The sequence below is a fragment of the Chionomys nivalis genome, chromosome 8, assembly GCF_950005125.1.
Source record: "Chionomys nivalis chromosome 8, mChiNiv1.1, whole genome shotgun sequence".
NCBI classification, from domain to species: Eukaryota; Metazoa; Chordata; class Mammalia; order Rodentia; family Cricetidae; genus Chionomys; species Chionomys nivalis.
In genome coordinates this window covers 5,775,035-5,798,054 of record NC_080093.1, presented here as the reverse complement: position 1 = coordinate 5,798,054, position 23,020 = coordinate 5,775,035, and the positions used below count along the sequence as shown (strand labels likewise).

At 40.4% G+C, this 23,020-nt stretch overlaps 1 protein-coding gene across 4 annotated transcripts in view; it reads left to right on the top strand.

Annotated features, from left to right (window-relative positions):
• Positions 1 to 23,020, top strand: part of Vti1a (vesicle transport through interaction with t-SNAREs 1A) — a 323,734-nt gene that overhangs the window by 58,070 nt on the left and 242,644 nt on the right. For 2 of the 4 annotated variants that reach the window (XM_057777477.1, XM_057777475.1), the window contains exons 4-6: positions 7,830 to 7,907; positions 13,970 to 13,990; positions 18,482 to 18,566. In XM_057777477.1, the coding sequence (XP_057633460.1) occupies positions 7,830 to 7,907; positions 13,970 to 13,990; positions 18,482 to 18,566 (184 nt within the window). The remainder of the gene's footprint in view (positions 1 to 7,829; positions 7,908 to 13,969; positions 13,991 to 18,481; positions 18,567 to 23,020) is intronic. The other 2 variants (XM_057777479.1, XM_057777476.1) reach the window with 1 other exon arrangement.

The window sequence follows — 23,020 nt, the reverse complement described above, 5'->3', positions numbered from 1 at the left end:
TATTTTTAAGTATGAAATCTGTTGACATGGTTTAAAAATAAACAAGAGGAAATGGGTATAGAATTGTTATCTATGAGGTGGCTGACTCCAGTTTGGAGTTTCAGAGTAACTGTGCAGTGTGTCTCTAGGCATTGTGGGTTCTTCTTTATCACTGGCCTAGCTTTTCTTGCAGCCTTATGAGTAGATCATGGTTGCTTTATGGTGCAGCCTTTGGAGATTAATCTTGAAATATATTTAACTAACATTCACCCATGTGACTGTGACTCATCTTCTTACATCAGAGACTTTATTCCATCAAATAAGATATTTAAGTATTTATCCTCCCCCAAACCTTAGAGTTATTGTTGTCAATATTTCAGGTGTTGACACCAGTGTGTATTGTAAGGCTTATGATTATTATTTGTTTCTGGAAGAGGGTGTTTTGTTTCAGGATGACCTGATGATAAATTCATATAACGAGGAGAGTAGTGTAGCTAGCTTGCCTTTGGGGCCCAAAGACCACAGCCTGTCTCAGAGTTGTGTGTGCAGTGAACAGTGGTGGGAAGAATGCCACCATTGGGAGACCGGTTCTCCTTGTGAGGTCCAAGTCCTGTGGCATGGTAGAACACTCATCTTCTGGCTGAGGACCAACCACTTTTGAGTTCTATTATGGTCTACATGATACCTGATATGGTTTCTTGGTGTCAGTTGTACGGATCCCCCGGCATCACTTGTTCTTGGATAAGTAAATGACCCAAATTATGGCTGTGGACAGCTTTTGAAGGGAAGCTAGGCATATTACACTGAGAAATTATAGTTGTGTGAGTCAATTATACTAATTTATATACCTTTCTCTAGTAGATGACTTTCATACAAGCAAAACATCTGCTGTCATGGCTTTTACTTATCAGAGTATTATTTTCAGGGTGGGTGGTATTTCAGGTTAAGTCTGTGGAATTATTTTATTTTGTACTCAGAAAAGACTTTAAAGAATTGGATTTCTTTTACTGCATACTCACCCAGTTCCAGATGCTGATACCAACATCTGGGCATTCTAATATAAGCTGATTTTCTGAATGAGGTACCTTAATTGCTGGTTGACAAGCTAACATGGCCACACCATATTCAGTGTCAGTGTCAAAAGTTATAAGCTACAAGTGTGTGAAGGCAAGTGGGGTCGTGATCCCAGATGACTCAGGCTTGAAATACCAGTGCTACACAGAAATCTCAATCAAGTTTGGAAATGCTGAAAGAGGAAATAAGAGGTGCAGTTACCTGAGTTGTGGAGCTGCCCATATTGCAAATTATTAAATGATGCAGCAGCGATGCAGTCAGAATTCCTAGTCTAAATAAAAATCTATTTAGCACTGCACAGCACAGAGAATTCTTTTTCCATATGGATCACATATGGGTTGTGTGAGTCTCTTTGTTTATACATATACACAGAATCTCATAATATGCACAGAAATATTCACATGTGTATTATAGCTCACTGCAAGAAAGTAATTAAGAAATGTGGTGTATTTTATCCCATAATGTACAGCTAAAACTTACATACCCATTTTAAACATGTCAAATATACTTGAAAGTAGAAGTGAAAATTATGAGTGATTATGACTTTTTAAAAAATTGTAGAAATTTAAGTCTGTTTTCCTAGTATTCCATCCCAAAGAATGAAGAATTACCTGGCACTCTCATGTTAAATTGCTTTTCCCACTTGGTGATGCCTCATGGCAGGGTGTGTTAATATTTCCTCTCTGGTGGTATAAGTGTGGTCCTTTAGCCTTGAGTTTGTGCTGGACAGGAAGTATAAATTCCCAGATCACTGAAGTAGCTCAGCTTAGAATTCGTACAGTAGGAGGAAAGGACTGACACCTGTAAGTGGTTTTCTGACCTCCAAATATTCAGCATGGCATGCATGTGGGTATGGACACACACACGCACACACACACACATTCTTGCACACACACATGCACACACACTAAGTAAATAAATATGTAATAAAAATGAGAGAATATACTTTCCATCACTGGTACTAAGTGCTGGGAACATGTGGACTGGGCACTTGATGTTTAGCTATAAAGTTTTAAGGACTGTTTAGTGTCTAAACAGTTGAAAAAGGACAGTTATTCTTAGTTTATTCATTCTTTAAAAGAATCAGATTGGAACTGATTTTCTTTAATAATACTGAAGAATGACAGTCAATCGGATTTTCTTTGTTTTGTTTGTGTGTTTGTTTTGCAAACCACCTGAAAATGCAGCACCCTTTGTATCTGAATTAGTCGAAGTATGTGGACTTTCTCAAGCTACTTTTGGTGTGTTGTGAAAGCATCCATAGGGAGAATGCACTAATTTGTATTCTTAGTCATGTGTACATCAGCTTCATTGCATCCTATGTGTCCTATCAGCTGCTGTTCAGAGGAACTTGCTTCCTGAGGTTATCATAGCCAAAGTATTAAGAAAGATTTATGTCTGTTTATAATATTTAATCCATGTAGTAACCACAAGAAGTAAGCATTAAGATCATTATTTTAGAGATGAGGATATTCAGAAGACCTAATGTGCCCAAGATCACTGTCTGGGTGCTCTCTGTGTTTTTCATTCAACTCCCTGTTCCTTTTTATCCGAGCAAGTTGTCAGTAATCAGATCCTTGAATATGAGTTTACTTTGCCTTTATCTGAACTGTGTAGCGTGAGATGTTGTCACAGAAATTACTCTGGCTGTGGACAAACAGAAGTGTCATTAGAGATTGAATACTTGGTGCCAGAGGTATATGTATTTTCAAACATAGTAGCTGGACATTATAGTGCTGAGACGTCATTTAATTAGAACCAGATAAATTAGGTAGTAGTGATGGCCAACAGTCGTACGGCTTGCTAACAAATACAATTTCATGGCATTCTGTAGATATCCCAAAGTGTTAACTATAACAGAAGCTGTTCAGTTCTTTGGAGCAGTAAAATTCTTTGGCTCTGAAAGCATAGCAGATTTTAATAGGCGTATCACCTAGTAACTGTGGCATTATTAAATATAAGGAGACTGAAAAGCATGGTAGAAGCAATGGAAAAGTCTGGCCAGCATGCTTAGTTTGTTTTAGGACTATAGAGAAATCTATTAACTATGGCCGCTATAGACCAATCTGATTAGGAAGTGGGACAAGCTGTTCCTTTCATTACACCAAACCCACACTGCACTTTGTATCAATTATTTGGCTGTCTGCAGCATGTAGATTAGAATAAAGGGCTTTCTCAGTGTTTGTGAATTTTGCGGATTGCTGATTAGTAATTAGAGTACTGAATGAAGGAAATTAGGCCAAGACTGAATGGGAATGAGAAGGTCTTAATTCAGTAATACAGATGTTAGAAACAGATTGTCTTGAACAGCTCATTCAGTATAGTGACATTGTACATATCCATGGTGTTATTTGCTTCCCATGTAAGATTCAAGTCAAATGCCTTGGAGATGGTTTCCTCTTCTATGCCTTGTGATATAGCTGTATGGCTATTAATTTAGTGAAATATCCTGTTTGCCAGGTGTGGGAACTAGCTGATTTTATTGTAATACCAGATCATTACTTAATTCATATGCAACCAAGCACAGCACATGGAAAGCATTATAAATCTACTTACAATGTGGCTGGTCTGATGATAACATTGCATTAAATTCCCAGGTGAGGCAATTTAAGCAATTGCTTTGCCATGTGGACGACATGGAAATTAAATTCTCATATACGCTTTAGTAATAAACCAACCTCATTGTTATGTTTTTGCTTGTAGTAGGCCGTAGAACCTCATTCTGCTTGCAGATACAGTGTGTCCCGTATAGAGTCATATAGCAGGTAGTACCAGAGATGACAAGTTTTAATTAATTTAAACTAAGTTAACTTATGTTGTTCCCAGTTTTGCAGTGTGTGCCCACAGACACAGTGAGCTCAATTGGGAAATGTCAAAGAGTAGGTCAAGCAGCTAGATTATTTGAGACCAAATTATTGGCCAAACTGAAAAAGTGTCTCTGGTTGAATTTGGCTTTAAGGAAACCAGGCAGTCAGTACACAAGCATCCTGTTCCTATCAACCAGAATCTCTGTACATGTGAAATTCTTATTTTTATAACTACAGACTCACTTTTGTTGTCATTTTAGAGTAGTCAGATAAACCTGGTCCCTCTAACTGCACAGGGGACGCAAATGTATTGTTAATCTGTCACAGTTTTCTTGTGTCTGTTCTGTAGTTTTCCAACACTATCTAGTTCATTTGAAGTATAAAGTATAAATCATAGAAAGTAAGTTTTACACAACTAAAGTGAGGCCTGCTCTTAAACAAGTGTGCGTGCCCACATGTATGTGTTTGATATATTGTAATGTGAAGCTTTTCCACCTTTATGGTATAGGCCAGGCATTACGGTAGATTACAGACTGAGCAGACTGTGGCCTTCTCCTGCAGCCACACATAGGGACCAGCAGACAGGGGACGTCTCCTGCAGCCACACGTAAGGACCAGCAGACAGGGGACTTCTCCTGCAGCCACACATAAGGACCAGCAGACAGGGGACTTCTCCTGCAGCCACACATAAGGACCAGCAGACAGGGGATTTCTGAAGTCACACTTGAAGACCAGTAGACAGTGGACTTCTCCTGCAGCCACATATAAAACACCAGCAGACAGTGGTAACTGACAACCAGGACTAAAAATGTTGACAATTTCTTGATTTGCCTGGTTAGCTTATGTATAGAAGTCATTAACTATTTATAAAATGCATTATGAATTGGGTTCCTTCAAGCTGTAGCTGAATGTGTGACATTTCCAGCTCAAATTCTCATGCTTGCATTTGGCTAAAGTACAGATTTTATAGTCTTAATAATAAAGTAAAAATGATTTAGGTTTATCAGGATACAGTAAAGGTTTCAGTTCGTTAATTTAGAATCTTCTAAACTAAAGTATTATTTAGGTAATTAGTAATCCAGTATGAGTTTTTAAAATTCCACAAAAGATAACATGATTTATTGATTTTCCTTAAAACAAGCCATTTGTCATTAGAAAGAATTTCATCTTCGTTGTTGCTGTTGTTTTCAAGCAGCACAGCGATGATTTCAAAGAGTGAGTTGTGGTTATGACATATAGTCAGCTTACTTAAAAATTCAAATGCTAAGAAATTATGAGAAAATGTTGGTCTTCCAAATATAATTCTTAATAAAGAACAGCCTGAATTTGTTTTATTTTTGGAAAATGAAACTCTAGTGCAGACTAGAATGGCATTGTACCGTTCTCATGGGGAGTTATTCCTATTTGCAATGAAATGTCTTCATTCTTTAAGTTGGGCCTGCCAGGAAACACTTTGTTACGCTCAGCATATCATTTGCTTAATTACAGCCAGAAAAGTCCTCCACAACCTACCTCTTGTCCCAGTGGTGAGGCGTGCCTTTCACAGAGACCACTTACAACTATGGGTGCATCCTCCTCTATGGGAGCACCATTCTCTTCATTGCTGCTGTCGAAGCAGCGCCTCCTGACCAGAGCAAGATTAGATAACCAGAGCTCTACATTTGTAATGTTGTCTTTGTTTGAAGTATGATAAATCTAAATAAGAACATAATGGAATTGCACAATCTATGCCAATTTGTTGGTATTTTGGTAAAAAGGGGGAAACAGAAAACAATCTCCATATGATATTTTTGCATCCTGTGGAATGTTTTAGTCCCCCATCGTGATGAAATGAATAATGCAAAAGGCAGCTCTGGTACATCAGCCTGTCTTAAAGGTTTTCATTTCCTTTAATGCTGTAAAATACTTTTGCCTAGCTGGTTTGAGACTGTGATGGTGGGGTCTTCAAGTGGGCAAAGAGGTCTGACATGACCTAAGTGGGCCGACCTTGTAACTTAGCATTTAAAAATGTTCTGCATGAAGTCAGTAGAAATGGGCAATCCACAGTAACTTCCACAGGAGAACCAGGTTAAGCATGTGCTCTCTGTGGTGAGAAAATATCTGGCGAGTTCACAGACAAATTGGTTGGGCCATGGCTGAACTTTGAAGAGATTGCATATTGATGTCCTTACTGACCACACACCAAGGCCTTATGACTTGTTCTTCTCCCTGCAACGCAACTATGGTCTTATTTATCTCCTCACAGAGACCTATTGCAGCTGCTAAATTTTAAGACAGATGTTTGTGGCAGGAAAGCCCTGTTGAAGAGGGAGACTCTGGGCAGGCAGGGGTGGGCACATCTGTCTCCTTTATCCCTAAGTGTTCTATAGCTCTGTGTTGTTTCTCTGAGTCTCTCCAGAGCTGGTTTATAAGGTAGAAGAAACTCAGCTGAGCATCATGATCCTGATAATCTAGGCACAGTGGAAGGAGAGTTACCTTTAGAATTCCACGATACTACATTGTTTTCCTCAAACAAGTATCTGGGTGGTGTGTGTGTTTATTTATATTCCAGTAAGCCTTTTAAACTGGGTTCTGCCAGATCCAGCATATCATTTGCTTAATTACATCCAGAAAAGCAATAAACTGAATTATATGCAATAAACTAAATTCTCTGTTATGTGCCACACTTGGGAGAATTGAAAAAATAGTAAAGAAAGAATATTTTCTGTGTTTTGTGCTTCAGATGAGGCACCCACTTGAGAAAGACAAGCTTTTTAAATGATCTGTAACTCAGTGGTTGTTCTTGTCTGAGGTTCCTTTAAATAATACGATTTTAAGGTCTAATGAGCTGATTGCAACCGAGCAGTGTTACTCATTGACTACTAGAAAAATAGAATCGTAATCTTCCAGTTGCCTTTTACTTATGGATTACAGGTAGTTCTTTGAAACTCTAGGACTTTCTTCCAGACCATAGATGAACAACTAAGAACTTTAAGTCCTAGATCATTGGAGTCCAGGAAAGACATGACAGCTTCCCACCCTCCATTTTCTAATTGACCGTTTTACTTAATTAGTTGAGAATCAGAGTCAGCAGCAAATGACTTTTGACCCTGACATGATGAAGATGAAGTAGGGACTGATAACCAGACTCAAGTTTCACAACTGATTTTTGTGTATTTAGACAAGGCATGAATGGCTTGGAGCCGTGTCCCTCTGACTGCAGTGTACACAATGCACAGTGTACCGTACAGGTGAGGGGATGGATGCTCCAAAGCACGATTCACTGAAGACGGTGACTCACATAGCCTTTAGTTACAGGAACTGGGGAATTTCTTTGCGTTACCAGTGTCTGTCTGTCTGCTCACCCCCACTTTCTCTCCCTTCCTTCACCAGCATTGCTCTTCCTTAGGCTATTACTTAGAGAGGAGTTGGGGACATTTGAATACCGCTAGCTAGGGAATGGCTTTCCAGTCCCTTCTCTTCCTGGAGAGTAGCATCACAGTGATGGAATATACATGTGCCTGTCCAGATAGCCAGTGTGCAGTTGGTGACAGGAATATTATCCTAGAAGCAGAGACTTTCAGAGGTTGTTCTAGACTGCACAGTGCATTTCCTCCGGAGACTCCCATACACTCCTGTTTTAATTACAATCTGAGTTTTAAAACTAACCAGCTATATAACTGTGTTTCTTCCAGTTTAGTGGTTTTATTCAAACAACATGCAGAAGAATAAATTAATTCTAATCTACTTATGAAAAATAATAGAACATTAACACAAAGCAGAAATTTCTTTCGTTATTGGTATTTCTTTTCAAAACAGATTTGTAATTTCCATTAAGCTGTGTTGGGGAACTTTGAGTTAGCTCTACCGGTAGGCTTCCAGTAGGGGGCTCCCCAGGGTCTGAGATGGCTGCCTTGATACCAGGAATGCTTGGCCGTGTTTACTTTCTAATGCTCACCTCGCTCTTTCCCTTTTTGTTTTGTTTTATAGAAAAGGTCACGGATCGCCTACAGTGACGAAGTACGGAATGAGCTCCTAGGGGATGATGGGAATTCCTCCGAGAACCAGGTAGAATGCTAATGAGGAAGGCCCGGTGGGTGGCTGGAGGGTGAAGGAGGTCACAGGCACACTGGGCTCTCAAGCTGCTCCCTGACAGTGTTAGCAGCAACTCATGTGGAAGCGATACTGTTTAATGCAAAGCTGGAGTCTTAATCAACTTCAAAATGTTTCTCGGAGATCTTACATTTAACCCTTTACCTCGTGATCACTGTCTGCCATCTTTTAAAAAACTCTTTTCTTCTCTTTTCTTTATTATTTAGTACTTAAGGAATAACTTGAAACACGCTGTTTGCAGACAAAGCCAAGGTCTTCACCTCAAACACATGTAAGAGGAATAAAAAAGTACATAATGCAGCTTTGATAGGAATGCAGCACAATTAAGTCAACACTCGCAGCCAAACAAATGAAAGTAAGCTTTCAAAATCCAGCCTCACAGCCCCGGCTCCCATTGTGTGGCTTCTTAAAAATACATTCACCAGATGCAAATGCCCAGCGCCAGTGTGGGACTGTGTGCATGCCCAGGCAGAGGCCTGCCCTGCTTCTGTGGTGACAGTGGTGACAATAGCAGTAGGATCTGCATACAGAAAAACATTCCCGATTCAGTTTCTTCATAAACGGTTCTTACAGCTTGCCCGCCATTCCTCATTGGACGGCGGCACAGTCATGTCACGAGTCTAATTAGCACCCTGCTACTTTCTTTGAATTAATGCTGCAGACACCGTAAGTTCATATGGTATGGTATGTGCAACTCTTTAAAAGCATGTCTCAAGATGCTTGCTGTAAGCCGACTTTGTCTCTCACAGCCCTGGGGACTGCTGGGTAGCGGGGAGCGCTGTAGGTAAGACCTTCTTCCAAGTGGCACTCCCTGGCTAAGACACAGCTGTGACTGAGAGGAAGATGCAGCCCATCCATCCAGCAGAGTTTGCAGCACGCACCTCCCACTTCAGGGTTTATATTTACTGGTACTAAATTAGGCAACACAGAATGTGAGCACTGTAACCTGGGCGGAGGCTGGTGTGACAGAGGCACCCGTCCACCCACCCGAAAAGTGGGAGAAGAATCATTTGAGCAGTCCATTTGTTTGGGTTGTCGCCTCCTCTGTGTGGATGGTATCAGCCTGAGTTCAGACATCACTCAGCTTTGACTTGCAGTGTCAGCTTCCCTGACTGAAGTGTGAGGATAGCTAACCGGGGTGGTGCAGAACAGAAGTGAACGGTAATGTTGGGAGGGGGGTTACTCAGAAGAGATTAAAAAACGGGAGAATGAGAGGAAAATATTTCTGCCTTTTTAAAGTGAGGTTTGGATTATGCATGACTCTTGGAGTGAATCACAATTTTCTTCTCTAACTATTGTAAAAAAGAAAAAGCATTATCTTATTTGCAAAAGAAAACAAACAACAAACAAAAAAGTGTACATGCAGCTTCCCTGTCAGTTCTTTTGGAAGCTGTAGACTTTCCCTCGTCTGAGCAGCTGCTGGAGAATGGACAGAAGGGAGGGGCTCCTGCCTAACCCAGGCTGCGTGTTCTGATGATGCTGTAGTTCTCTGACAGGATCCTTTTTACACCTTGTTCACTTCTCTTAAGGGACATTTAATGCACCTAAAATATTAGCCTTACATACATATAAGTATGATTTTTTATGCCTAAAGAAAAATATTCCACAAAAATAGATTTGAGCTCATAATTTTTGAGTTTTTCAAGTTATATCCTGTCACTTTAAAGTGATTATGCAAAGATTTCCCCTAGACTTATCTGAGTGAAACTCACAAGTTCTGAAAGTGCTGGCCCTGAGACTGGTAAGGAGCTGCCAGTCCAGTCAATACGGCACGGCGCATTGCTGTCGTGAGGGTGTGGAGATGGCCCGCTACGGCTCCGTGGACTTTCCAGCCTCACATTTGAATGAGCTGTGAACGTTCACAGAGATCATGCTAAGCTTTTTGGATAATTTGTTACCTTGCAGAGCAGAATCTCCGTGCCATGATGAAGTCATTAAGTCCTGTGTTGAGGCTCTTTGTCATAACATAGTAATTTAAATGAGCACTCCCTTAACCACTGGCTTCAGATGTCACTTGAAAATAACTTTTATTCTCTATCAGTGTTGCCCTGACTCGGCAGTCAAAGCAGAGTGTCTGTACAGAAAAGGTTTTAATGGGCTCTTCATATACATTTGTATAGAGCAGAAGCTAAGAAGGTGGGTGTTCTGGGTGGAAGGACTACCCACGATTTATATAAGAAACTCTCTTCTGCCCAGAGAGAAGTTTATGTTCATGCTGATTGTTGAAGCACTGGCTTTCAGGCCTTTTTGTTGTATATCTAAGATATACTTTTAATATACACATAAAGCCTGGGTATAAACAAAATTAGTCATAGTCACTTAAATTAGCATATATCTGTCAACTAAAAATCAGGAGTGATTGAAAGGGGAAAAACAAAATAACAGCCAGTAACGGTGACTGCAAGCATATAAAGTGCTGACTTCATTCCTAGTGCCTTGTGAACAACTCCATACAGTGGCTCCTTGTGACACTTTGGACAGGCACGAACACAGTAGCAATCAGCTCCATCTCTGTGGCGTTTGTGGCCAGTCCTGTTAGACATTTACAGCCGACTGTTGATGCGTGTAGCTGCGACCTTCTAGCTGACTATCAATAACAGTAATTTACTTTGGGGGTGTATTTGTACATCTGCCATGATTGGGAATGCCGCTGTTTGTACAATTAAGGATTTTTCAAGAGAATCTGTAATGTCCTCAGTACAGCATACATTTAATTGCATTCCAGATCAACTCCTGCACAATTTCTGACTCATATCTGTTTCATTTGATTAAATATACCTCATCCTGGATTTACCAAGGGGTGTGTGTGCCAAAATCTGCTCTGCACCTGGAAGTGCTGAGGATCTGGTCCCTGTCTTCCCGAGAGTGTGTCCCACGCCTTCTTGTCTGTCCTCCAGTGTGCAGTGCCATTGCTTCAAGAGTTGAGCTGCTGGGTGCAGTGCCGCAGCGTTTACCCGGAGTGGAAAGCTTAACAGTATTTTAACTTATTTCCTTTCATGAGAGCCATTCTCAAACAAAAACTAGATATAGAATAAAGCATAGACTCTCAGAGCAGGGTGCGGCAACGGCGAGAACAACATGCTCAGAGCTCTTGTCTGGACATTAATAGACTCTCTGTCGCCATATGCAGAATTATATTGATCCAGTGCCTGAGAAAATCCTACAAAGAAGTTTTTTTTTTTTTAACTGTATAAAGGGTGGAATAGTTCCCACTATATGAAGTTTTTGTGGTAAAGCAATATTTAACAGATAATGATTGCTTAATTTTTTAATACAAGGTTCTCTTAAGTTTTGATTTGGGCTTGCTGTGCGTAAAGTGTGTCAAACTTCAGCTACAGACCAGGGGGTGAAGTCGGTCAATTTAATTCTGCAAGATCTGAAGAAGGTCGGTATCATTTCATATAGCCCCGGCAGAGCAGATCATTACCAGGCACAAATCTGCTCCTTCGTGCTGGGGGTTTCTAGCAAAATAAATAGACTGTCATCATAAGTTCAGAAAATTGTGTGTTCGACCCACGATAATGTGTAAAGGGTGTTTAATAGAGTTCAGCATTTATTCGTTATCTGTATGCGGACAGAGACGGCAGTGGCGTTATCAGCTTTAAAAAAAAAATTCGGGAGTTCTGGGAGTCACGTGATGCGCCTCACACATGCACAGAAGTGCACGCATGCGCACCCACCCACCCTTACATGCTCCACAGTGCAGTTTTGATTTTAGTCACAGCAGAAGGCTTAACCACAAGAGATTCCACTGGTTCAAACCAGCGTAAACCAGATTTTTTTTCAGCCCACAAAGGAACAGATTACCTCTTGTATCAAATTCTGCATTCCGGGTGGGGTTGTGGGGAGAAATCTTTGTTTCAAAAAAAGAGATGTGGATTACCATAAGCCAGCATGATGGTTTTGCACACTTTCATGGCGTCTATGATAAAGCCAGTAACTCGAAAAGTGTCCAAATCACTACCTCTAGTGGAGTCTAAGCATTGTTAATTTGCGACCATCTTTGTTTATTTCTATGCATAACTCTCAGCCTAACCAAAAAAAAAAAAAAAAAAAAAAAAAAGGAAAGGGGAGAAAGATGAAGATTAGTAGCGTCCCTTTACTTAGCTTAGCTACAAATCCGGTGTGGAGTTTGAATGCAGCCATGCAGCACAAACAAGATAGAACATTTTTTGTTTTGTTTTGTTCGAAACCCATTGAAAAGGCAAATGGGCAGCATTTTTAAACACCCTTGCTTATGGCAGGGTGGCATGCCCCAATGGACTCCATTGCTGGAGAGGGAGAGAGGTTTTAAACTTTGGCCCTTTAAGTATCATAGTCAACTGAAGAATAGTGCCCCAGAAGGAAAGAGCTGTACGGTCAATTCCCACATCGCCTCTCTGAGATTTAGTGTCTGCGGGTTTTCTGCTGTGATGTTCAAATGGCAAAGAGAAAAGATGTGTGATAGGCCAGGTATTCTAGTTTAGGTTTTAACTTCATCTGGAGAACAGATTTGTTGCTTTTCCACATGGAAAGATGAGACTCTACCCTGGATGGCTGTGGAGAAAGGAATGAGTATTTAAAAACAATAATTTTGTCTGGTGTGAACAAGGACTTTTAAAGTTTGACATTTAAAATTTTGCTAAGTGCAGATTGAGATGCCATACAATTAATTCTAAACCCTTTCTATAAAGGGTTTATGACAATTTGAATCTCCTTCTTGTAGATTTTAAGTACTTTCCAGGAAAAAAATGAAATAACAGAATGAGCTGAAATGCATCCTTGTCCGCCTTGAATTTGACACTAAATCAGCATTAAGTGTTGAGAATTCAGGGCCATGGTAAACTAAGCATCATACTTTTAAAATTATACTGAACCATTCGTAGCACATTGGCCTGCGTGTGTCAAGTGTGGTAACCGATGTTACAGACACTTGGATGTTTAAAGATGATCAGTTATCGTCCTGAATGGCTATGGATACAAGGCTCAGACCTAGAATGTGACTCAGTCTGTTGTAGCCCGGGCTTCTGTTCCGTTCATAGTAGAAACCGTGGTAGTAATTTTACCAGTGCAGTGATATTTGTGATTTAGAAGGATGTCAAACATACCAAGAATGGGCCAGGTGTATGATTTCATAGATTCTCGGTTTCTAGGGGCTTTCCACATCTGTTACTGTCAGGAAAATAAGGAAAAGTAGGGGATTAAAATGCCACAGTGGGAGAATTGACTAAGAAATAAAAGAGTGGCTTTTGATTTGACTTGAGTGAAAACGAACCACAGTACAAACACAGGAAAAGGGTTCCTTGTTTTGATATGTCCCAGTTTGGAAGATTAAGATTACTAGAAAATAAAGAAACAAAAAGCCAAATAAAAACACACCCAGTAAGTGCTGGTACTATTTAAGAAAAAGCACAGATCTTGACATTAACTCCTCTGATAGCTACATGCTTTTGTTGATTCTCAGCTGAAATAGCGTTAACCCAATGCAGCCTGTCATTACAATGGGTGCAAGTATGGCATTGACCCAGAAAATAATAGTAGGTTATCTTTGTCGTTGTTTTAAATACTTAACGGAGCCAAAGCACGAACTCCTGGTCATTTTCATTTGTTGGTAAAATCTGAAGTCAGTTGTCAAGTCTCCAAATAGAGAAACATCCTGAAATCGTGTATATACACAGCCTCTCTAATGGTGCATTCTTAGAAGAGAGACACGGTAAACTTGTTTTCTTTTTTATAATATAGACTTCTATGAAGTCGCTCCCCTTTATTTCATGATGGTTCTTAGATGTACTTTAAAAGAGAAATTCACACTAGTCTCTTTGTTTAATGTGACAGTGTGAGAAAGTGATCTTTATTTGTTCAAACCTCTGCATGTAGTCTGTGCTTAGGCTCCTTTAATGTGTTTGTCTGTGATTTCTAAATGCTAAACATGTAAACAGATGAATTGTCAATGTTAATTCTGTATCCTGTCACACAGCTGATCCTTCTTTCTGCCGTGTCTTCCCTTTTTATCTTTTTTTGGTGCATTCATGTTGCAGTTGATAAAATTACGTGAAGAGGTAAGTATTTTCCAGTTCCTTTTTTTCTCCTTAGTTCTGCTTTTTCTTATAAAATATATTTTTTAAATCCGAAGTGGATCTTGTATTCATTTTTCCAGGGAAGTGTTCCCTTGACAAAACTATTGACCTGACGACTTGAGAAATCTTCTCTGACCATCTCCTCAGAGCAACTGTGCTCCCTGCTTGTTGCGAGGCCCTCACTCATCTTTGCTGACATTAAGAGAAAGTTAATATTTTAAAGCCAAATAAATAAATAAATAAAAACAAAAAAGAGAGGGATAATAGAGGCATATCTTAAAACTATGCAGAGTGTCATTGTTTGTGGGGTTTCAGATTTGTTTATTTGTGTTAGTTTCTCAGTGAAGTTACTATGACTTTATTTTCTTTTCTGATCCTGGTTTACTTTACTGAGACACCACCCACCCCTGGACTCCAGGGTCCCACATAAGGTACCACAGGGAACTTGTGCACTGTAAATGCCCTTGCCCTTGTCCAGGACACCTGAGAGCAGCAATCTTGCTCCACTGTTAAGCACTTTCCTCTCTGTAGGAAACAGCCCCCAAAGGAGTTCTCCCTTTTCTTCCTGCTGCCCCAGCCTCTTCGGGGGCCTCATAAGTCCCCGCAGCAGTGCCTGTCACTGTGGCCAAATGATTCAGGGTGCTGCTGTTGTCTTCCACCAAGGCCAAACCCACCAAGGCTTCGATTCAACTTTTTGGAGACAATCACTTTTTATTTAGTAACGCTGAGTTCTGTTTTCCCACAAGGACATAGAATAGTACTCTTGCTCCCAGCAGTCACAGTCGTTTGGTTGAGCACACTGAGTGCAGCTTTTCCTGGGTGGTTCTGATGGTGAGCTGCTGTTCTGTGGATGTTGGAGTTGTTTCCTAAGCTTGTGAGCAGTGGTTGATTGAAATACGGCAGTGAGCTCCTAGCTTAGCCAAAGTGACAATGGCATGGGAGCTGAAGGGAGAAAGAATACCAATAGCCTCTTTACTTTGGGTTTGCCTTTTCCTTTCCAACATGGAAGTATGTGTATGTATGTATATACTAAATCAGTATAATTAGTTACACTATTGATTACTCTCTGAATGAGTGATGACATAAACATGATTTCCCTGGGAGGTGGACTGTTTTGTGTATTTGGAGATCCTTACCTTTTGCTGAGGAATTTGAATGTTCAAAGGTTGATGAACAATGATTTGAATGCCTGTACACCCCCCCCCACCACACACACACCAACCACATGCCAAGAAACTCCACAAAGCTCTTGTCCCTGAATCGACAGTGATCTGATGGCTAAAATTCCTGTGCTTTACGAAAACAAGTATAATTTTGGCCAGATTTTTGTTCCATTGTAGTGCAGGATCAGAGGAATTCTTAATTTTGAAAGCTGAAAATTATGTCCCCATCTCTTTTGTAATATATTATTGCTTGATAAATTCTCTTGTTTTTCTCTGTCAACAGTTGTGTGTGTTAGTACCATGGTTGATGTTTCTGAAGCTGTTCTGTGATGGAATTGTTGTCAGTAGAATGAGATCATCCGGGCGATGGAATGACAATCTGAGGAATAGTGTTGTCTGTGTCTTTGATTTGGGTGCAGCACAAATACTTATGGATTAGGTGATGCTGAGCTTAAATGGAGATTGCTGAGAGGGGCTCTTCTCCCAGTCAGGAGTCGCTTGTGCTCATGCAGTGAATGTTACCCCAATTTTCACTCTCATCTCTTCTAAGAGGACAAACACCTATCTCTTCCAAAACACCGTGTTTTGTTGTGTTTGGGAGCACAGAGTGCCCGTCCTTCTTCGTGATGCTCTTTTCAGGGTATGCTGGGAGGCAGGGTCTTAGCGGAGAGGGAGCTGATCTGGCGTTGGCTGTGTACACCGAGCTGTTAGAATCTTGCATCCCCAGTATTTCCCCTTTCACAGCGCCTCACACAAACTGAGCTCCTTCTGAAGGCTCCTGCACAGCTTCCCTCACCTGCTCCGCAAAGGTCCAAGAAGAGGATGAGAGCATGAGTCTGGGATGGAGTGTGGGGCACATGACTGTGCTGTGTCTCCTTTCATTTACACGACTGGGGCGTAAACGGCTGAAGGAGGGTGATGTAAATGGTGCAGCTGTTAAAAGAATTTGACTTGTTTGACTTCACTGAAGAAGTTTCAAAAAATGAAGGGAAACCCTGCTGGGAAGCTACCCATAAACTGATCATCCTCTTGGGTGGAGATTTTCTCTGGGGGCATGGGGAGAAACTCTCCAAAAGAAGCCATCACTTCCATTACTTCCGCATGTGTAGTGTTTAATGTTCATTTGGACGTTCTGCTTCCCATGTAGCTCTGGAGCCTCCCAAATTGTCCCACGTTTAAACACTTTATTCCACACATGTTTAGCTTTTGTTCATCCATCATATATAAGCATTGAGGAAGAGCCAACTCCAGTATAGTCTGTGATTTCTTTATCTCTATTAAGCTAAATGTCTTCTTTGAATTTAGGATTTTATACAATATGAAAATAAGCCCCAAATTGTCTTCCTCTGGACTAAAATTCAAAATTACTCTTGCTTCTTAGATCAGATTGATATTTCTTTAGAGGATCACCAGTTTGAAGTCCTTTGTTTGGGTAGAAAACAGTATGCAGAGGAGGGAAAAGCAGTTTTTACTGTCATAATCTGTATATGAGGAGAATCAGAATTAAAGACACATTTTTGGCACGCTTTAGTAATAGGAAGTTTTATTTAGAAATAGCTGTGCCAAACACAGAGAACACCTGTGCTCTTCCTTTTCTCAGTTGCAGCCTTCAACAGTTTTGCTTTTTGTGAAATAAGCTCTTTTCTCCCTTCCTCCATTTTATTTATTTCGTTTATTTTCCAAAAGGAGGGGCAACATTTCTCTTAATTTCTGCACTGTGCATCAGACAACTCTATTAATTATTATAGACTGCTCTTGCTGCTTCCTGACCTTCACATCAGGTCCTGTCTGTCTGTTCTAAAAGCATTGTTTTAATGATTCTTCCCCCCAACCCTTCCCCCAAAAAATTTTCAAGGAAAGCTTTGATGTGGCTTTAGCTGCCTCTAACGTCTGGCCGCATCTCAGATGTGTCACCTATGCCGGGAGGGAATAAGGAAATCACGTTTTGAATGGTAATGATAACATACTAATCACTTCCTCTCTTTGAAGATGGAAGCGAGCTATTCTGTCAGCATCCCTGGCTGCTAGAGCTTGCAGGCACTGGTCTAGGTGTATTAGCTTAAGTGTGCATGTCAATACAGCTTGCATCTCCAAGATCCATGGGGGCTCATTAGAGCAAGGTAGATCATTTCACTCGACAGCCACTCAGATAATGCATGTGGCACCTCCTTTTTTATTATTTTCAGAAAGCATTGCTTCAATTTTAAGTGACATCTGTCAACAACACAAAGTTGTATAGTTATGGTTGCATGTTTTTCTTTTTCTTTGACCAGACACCAAAATTGATTGTAGGGCAAGAGAAACTAATTTATACAAATACATATATACATACATAGATGTATATATGTGTGTGTGTGTGTGTGTGTGTATAAACGCTGCCCACAACCAAATATGGAGGCACACATAATCATACATTTCTAGGTATCTAAACATATGTACATGTATACCACATGCATATACCAATTCATTCATAGACATGTCTAGCCTGTGAATCTATTTTGGTAACATGAACATATCTGCTGTGGGATCAAAAACATAAGGTCTCAATGTAGAAAGGAAAGTTTAAAATATTGGAGTTCTCTAATTTGCTCATAAGATGTAATATGAAAAAGTTGTATATAATTTTATTCCATAGAGTAGATTGTGGTTTTAGTGCACAGTTCCAAGCACTGTGTGTTAGCAGTCGACTTTAACTTAGTGTCATATGTCTGGGGATAACACACAGATGCCGTGTGTTTCCTGGTTTTGGTGTTGTCGTGTGTTCCCCTTGAGCTGGAAGTGCTGGTTAGTATTCTGTCCCAGTAGCATCCTTGTTCTGTGTGCCAGCTTCTACATTTCCAAACTAAGAAACATTCCCTTAAAAATAAAAAAGTTCTTGTTTAAAAAATTATGATTTACAGAAATCAAAGGACCAGTGAGCGCTGGAAATGATTGCGTTTTATAAAACTAAACACAAATAGGAATCGCAGCACTGTGTCCCATCTGTGTTAAAACAGGAAAGATCCAGTTGGCCCTGCTCTTCATGCGCTTCTCGGTGGTGTGGAGGAAGATTTGCTGTGACCACTCACAACAAGGGGCTCCTTTAAAAACAAAAACAAATAAGTGGATGGTCCATGCATGTTTGATTGGAAATCTATCCATTGTTGTCTGTCCTCTGAACTGTCTGCTAAAATTTGACTATGATGGATTGTGGACCACCCCCCCCCCCCCCGCCCTGCAACACCCCATGTTAGGACATACAAAGGCATTATTTTTTAAAAAGGCAAAAAAGAACCTTGTAGCCATCCGTCTGACTCCCCCTTCCTTTCAGAGGGCACATCTGCTGGATAACACGGAGAGGCTGGAAAGGTCATCGCGGAGACTAGAGGCTGGATACCAGATAGCAGTGGAGACCGGTAAGAATTCTGAAAGTGAGCAAATTGTCTTGCTTATGCACAGCGGTCTTCACAACACATGACATTTCAGCGAGACTTCAAAGGAGCAGCAGAGACAGCAGCCCGAGATGTGGTTTACATATTGGGGAGACAATTGGGAGCTTATTTGCGCTTATCTTTTTTCAAGTTAAAAGGCATGACATCTACCGAAAACCTTCCTGAGGTTTGAAAGTCTACATCTGAAAGCAGACGGGATACTTTGTCTAAATTCTACATTTGTCTTAATGTGCAGTTACACGTTGTCAGTTTACCCACCCGCAACGATGGCGAGTACACTGCGAAGCCTCGCTTGTTTGCGACGTGGTTTTTAGTCACACATGTAAAAATTAACATTTTAATCAGCCTAAATGATAGGAACTAGGAACAAAAACTAATGATACCTGCTTGTTTGTTGTACTCTGTGTGGGAAGTGGCTTTCTTCAGTGACTCTGTTTTATAAAAGCCACAAACAGACCCTCTAACAAGGTGTGAAAAATATCTAAAGAACAACAAAGCTAATATGCACGATGATCTTATTACCATTGATTTATACTGTTCAGATTTTGGTTTGAATTGACATTAGTCATATTTCAAAGAAAACCGTCCTAATTTTTCTAAGGCTAGTTAGTCTATTCAAAATAGAAGGTCTTTTTTTGTGTGAATAGTGAGTGTTTTTTAAACAGCAAGCATTATTAATACTTTGGTATTTACTAGTTTCTTATTATTTTAGCCACACTTTTTGTTTTCTAATCTATAAATTATAAATAATGTATTTTGTATAGTTTGAACTGTTCTTGCACACCCTATAAACAACAAAAATATGTGATCAACAGAATTTTCCTGAAAAAATTAATTTGGCGTTACCAAAATACCAATTTTTTTGAAGAGTACATATAAAGAAAGTGTTCTAAGTATCTCTTTTATGAATGGCCAGTGTGCTTGCTCTGGCTTTGTGGCTGTCCTCGATTGCTTTATGTGCTGCATTCTAAAGAACCAAATAAGGAGCTTGTACGTTTATTAATGAAGAGGAAGCAGAAGAAAACCATCCACCTCCCAACTTTTAACAGTGTGGGCTACTGCTTTCCTCGGGTTACTGTCAGCTGACTCTCTGCCCTGATGGCTCCCTTGGTTTGAGGCTCACCCTCAGAGCAGACTCTTGGGGGGAATATGAAGAGTGGAAGGAGCCACATTCCAATTTTTACTTCTGTTTTTATGACTCTGAATGAATTATCTCATTTCCCCAAACATGTTCATTCTCCAATAAAATAGAAGTAAATTGCACATCTGAAAATTCTTCACTTAGTAACATGCATTACTTTAGAGCATTTGATGTGCTATTATATATATATATATATGCATAGATTATTGTGTGGCCGTTTGGTGATACAGAATTATGGAAAACATTTTTGTTTGTGAAAATTTGTATATGTTAAAGGAATAGAAGAGGGTGTGCTATTCTTGGGAACTGTGGCACTGTCTCTATTGAACTTTACATTCATTAGAGAAGGGCCTTCCTTGCCAAGCAGCCATTGATGAGCCTCTATGGATTGCGCTTGGGCTTAAGCATGCAGATTGTCTTGCAGTATCAATGATCTCAGGGTCTTGGATGACTGGGCCCTCTGTGGATTTTTCAGCTTCTCACATTACTGTCCATGTGGCTCTTTCCCAAAACCAAAAGGTCATCAAAGAGGGTGGCCCATAGAAGGCATGCATTGATCACGTTTGCAAGACAGTGTGGGAGTTGATAGTTTACTTCTTTTGATGTACAAGAAGTATAGTAGGCTATAAAATTACATGAGTATATCTCACATAAAGCTTGGGAACTTGGGGAATACTATAGGATTAAGTCTGGGAGGAGAAACATAAATAAAAATTGGGACAGATGCACCCCAACCTGTGCTTGGACAAGCATCAACTTCCTAGTTTGTTTATTTGAGTAAGTTTGAAAGTGCAGCGGGAAGGAGAAGTAACTTCCGGTCTTTACAGTGCACTACGATAGGTACCACACGCATGTTTCCTGAGTCCCTGCCAGCCTCACTGTGGTAATGCCAATAGCTCTGTGCCCTGACCACATGTGAGTTCTTAGTAGTCATCGTTTCACTATGGGCAGTAAAAGAGCAGCACTCGCGAAGGAATAAAACAGTTTATTTTTTTTAATAAAAAGGGTCTCATATCTTAGACTGGCCTAAAACTCGCTATACAGCTAAAAATAGCCTTGAACTTACAGCCCTTTCTGCCTCCACTTCTCAAGGGTTGGGGTTCTAGGTGCATCTCACCAAACCTGGTTTATCTGGTACTTGAGATTGAAACCAAAGCATTGTGCATCCTAGACAAACACTCTTAGCAGCTCAAAGCTGTGATGAATGACGGGCAGATTCTCTACCACTGGGCTACATCCCTCCCTAAAACTTAGCACTGGGTTCCAAAGTGATGAGACGCAAGAAGACATGGACAAGGACAAATGTGCTTGTTATGAACACTGGTGCTTCCAGAGGACCTGGATTCATTTCCTAGCACCCACGTGCTTGCCTACAGCCATCTGCAACTCTGGTTCCAGGGAATTCAGTGCCCTCTCCTGGCTTTCAGAGACACTAGCATGCACTCAATACACAGACATGCATGCAGGGAAAACGTCAAACTGTTTGACTGTTAAAATCGCACCTGGGAGGGCGTGCTTTCCAAGAACTGCTGTAGCCTGGAGCTGGTGCCATACTCAGAGGGTTTTAAAAAATGAGATCATAAGTAGAATATAATGGCTTCCCACAAGTCATATTTTATTTAAGAAACTAAATTTAAGAATGACATTTTGTCTAAAATTGTAGTTCTGCTCTATGAAGTTGAGCAAACAAAGACAGTGTAATGATGTCATCTAGGAGGTAGAAGTTTGATGCATTCCTTTACTTGAAAGATGCTAAATGTGGCAACCCTCTTTGGGGCATTCTGAAATATTTTTCATTATTTTTATTTTATGTGTTTGACATTTTCCCTGCCTGTATGTCTGTGCATTGTGTGCATGCTGATATCTCTGAAAGCCAGGAGAGGGCACTGAATTCCCTGGAACCAGAGTTGCAGGTGGTTGTGAGCTACCACACAGTGCTAGGAAATGAATCCATGTCCTCTGGAAGAGCGGCCAGTGCTCATAACTGCAGAACCATTGCTCTGACCCTCTCTCCACCATACTTTTAAAATTTACTTGAGCTCAATAATCTAGGATCTATTGCTCAATGTACTGAATGATCTGGAAGATCACCTTCGTTGATGCCTTTATTGTTCAGCTGTGTAGCCCTTAGAACCAGGTACCCATTCTATTGTGTGTGTTCTCGTGCTTGCCAGATGGACACTTGACACCAGACTCTTCCTATTACATACGATGTTAGGAGATAAAATAAGATCCTCTTTATTTAAGTGCATAGAAACAAGAGAACACTATAAAATTTTATCATTAATAGGTGGCCATCAGTTAAAAATATAGTTAACTTTCAAGATAATTGGCAAAAGTTTTAAAAGAAATTTGTAACATTTCTGTTCATGAACTTGACAGGATCCTCAAGAGAATAACATCTAGGATGGAATGGGCTAGATTAGGGTGTGTGTTACGTTAATCACTGGTTGCTTCCTAACAAATTACAAAATTCATCTTTGGAAATTCTTTTATCACTGTTGACATTTTAAAGTTATCTCCTGAAATGGGCAGATATTGTGTCTTCTAAAGCAGTCACCAAGCAGAGAGCATATGTCCATAGTATGTGATTATTTTAAGTATTGTTTACATCCCATAAACATTGAATTCAATACCCATCATTCTGCTTCCCTGGATAAAGTGGTTGCCCTGAAAAGGACCTAAATTCAAAACCCTCAATCTGTGTTTGAAAATAAAGCAAAAACAGGCAACGTGGCACATACTTTTAATCCGAGTATTGGAGTGATGTGGAAAGAGGTAGATCTCTGGGGCTTGCTAGTCTGACATCAAGGAAGACAATTAGCAGACACATTCATAAACTTCTCTGGAAGTTGTCCTCATGGACTAGATATGGTTCTGATTGCATGAAGCATTGGGTTGATCCAGTTTGGGGTAACTTCTGAGTTCTCATCCGGAACCTTTGAGGTGAAAGTGGCTCTCCCTTTCTCCAGTTACTACAGGTATGATTTCCAGCTGTGGCGATGTCCATTTGTTAGTGGTCAGTACTTCAGTGGTGGGTCATCTGCCTTTTCCTCTGAAGTTGTAATTCTCCTTCCCCCTTAAATTAAATATTCCCTGACTACAGTCAGCATGAAACCGTCAGAAGCCGTGGGATCAGAGATGCAGGCCCTATGTAAACAGGTCTTTTAAGGAACAGTGACTGTTCCATCCTGATTTCTGCATGGGCACAGGCCACCTTCAGGGCATCCTGAAGCTGTAGGTTTTGGGTGTTCAATGGCTTATTTCTTAGATTATA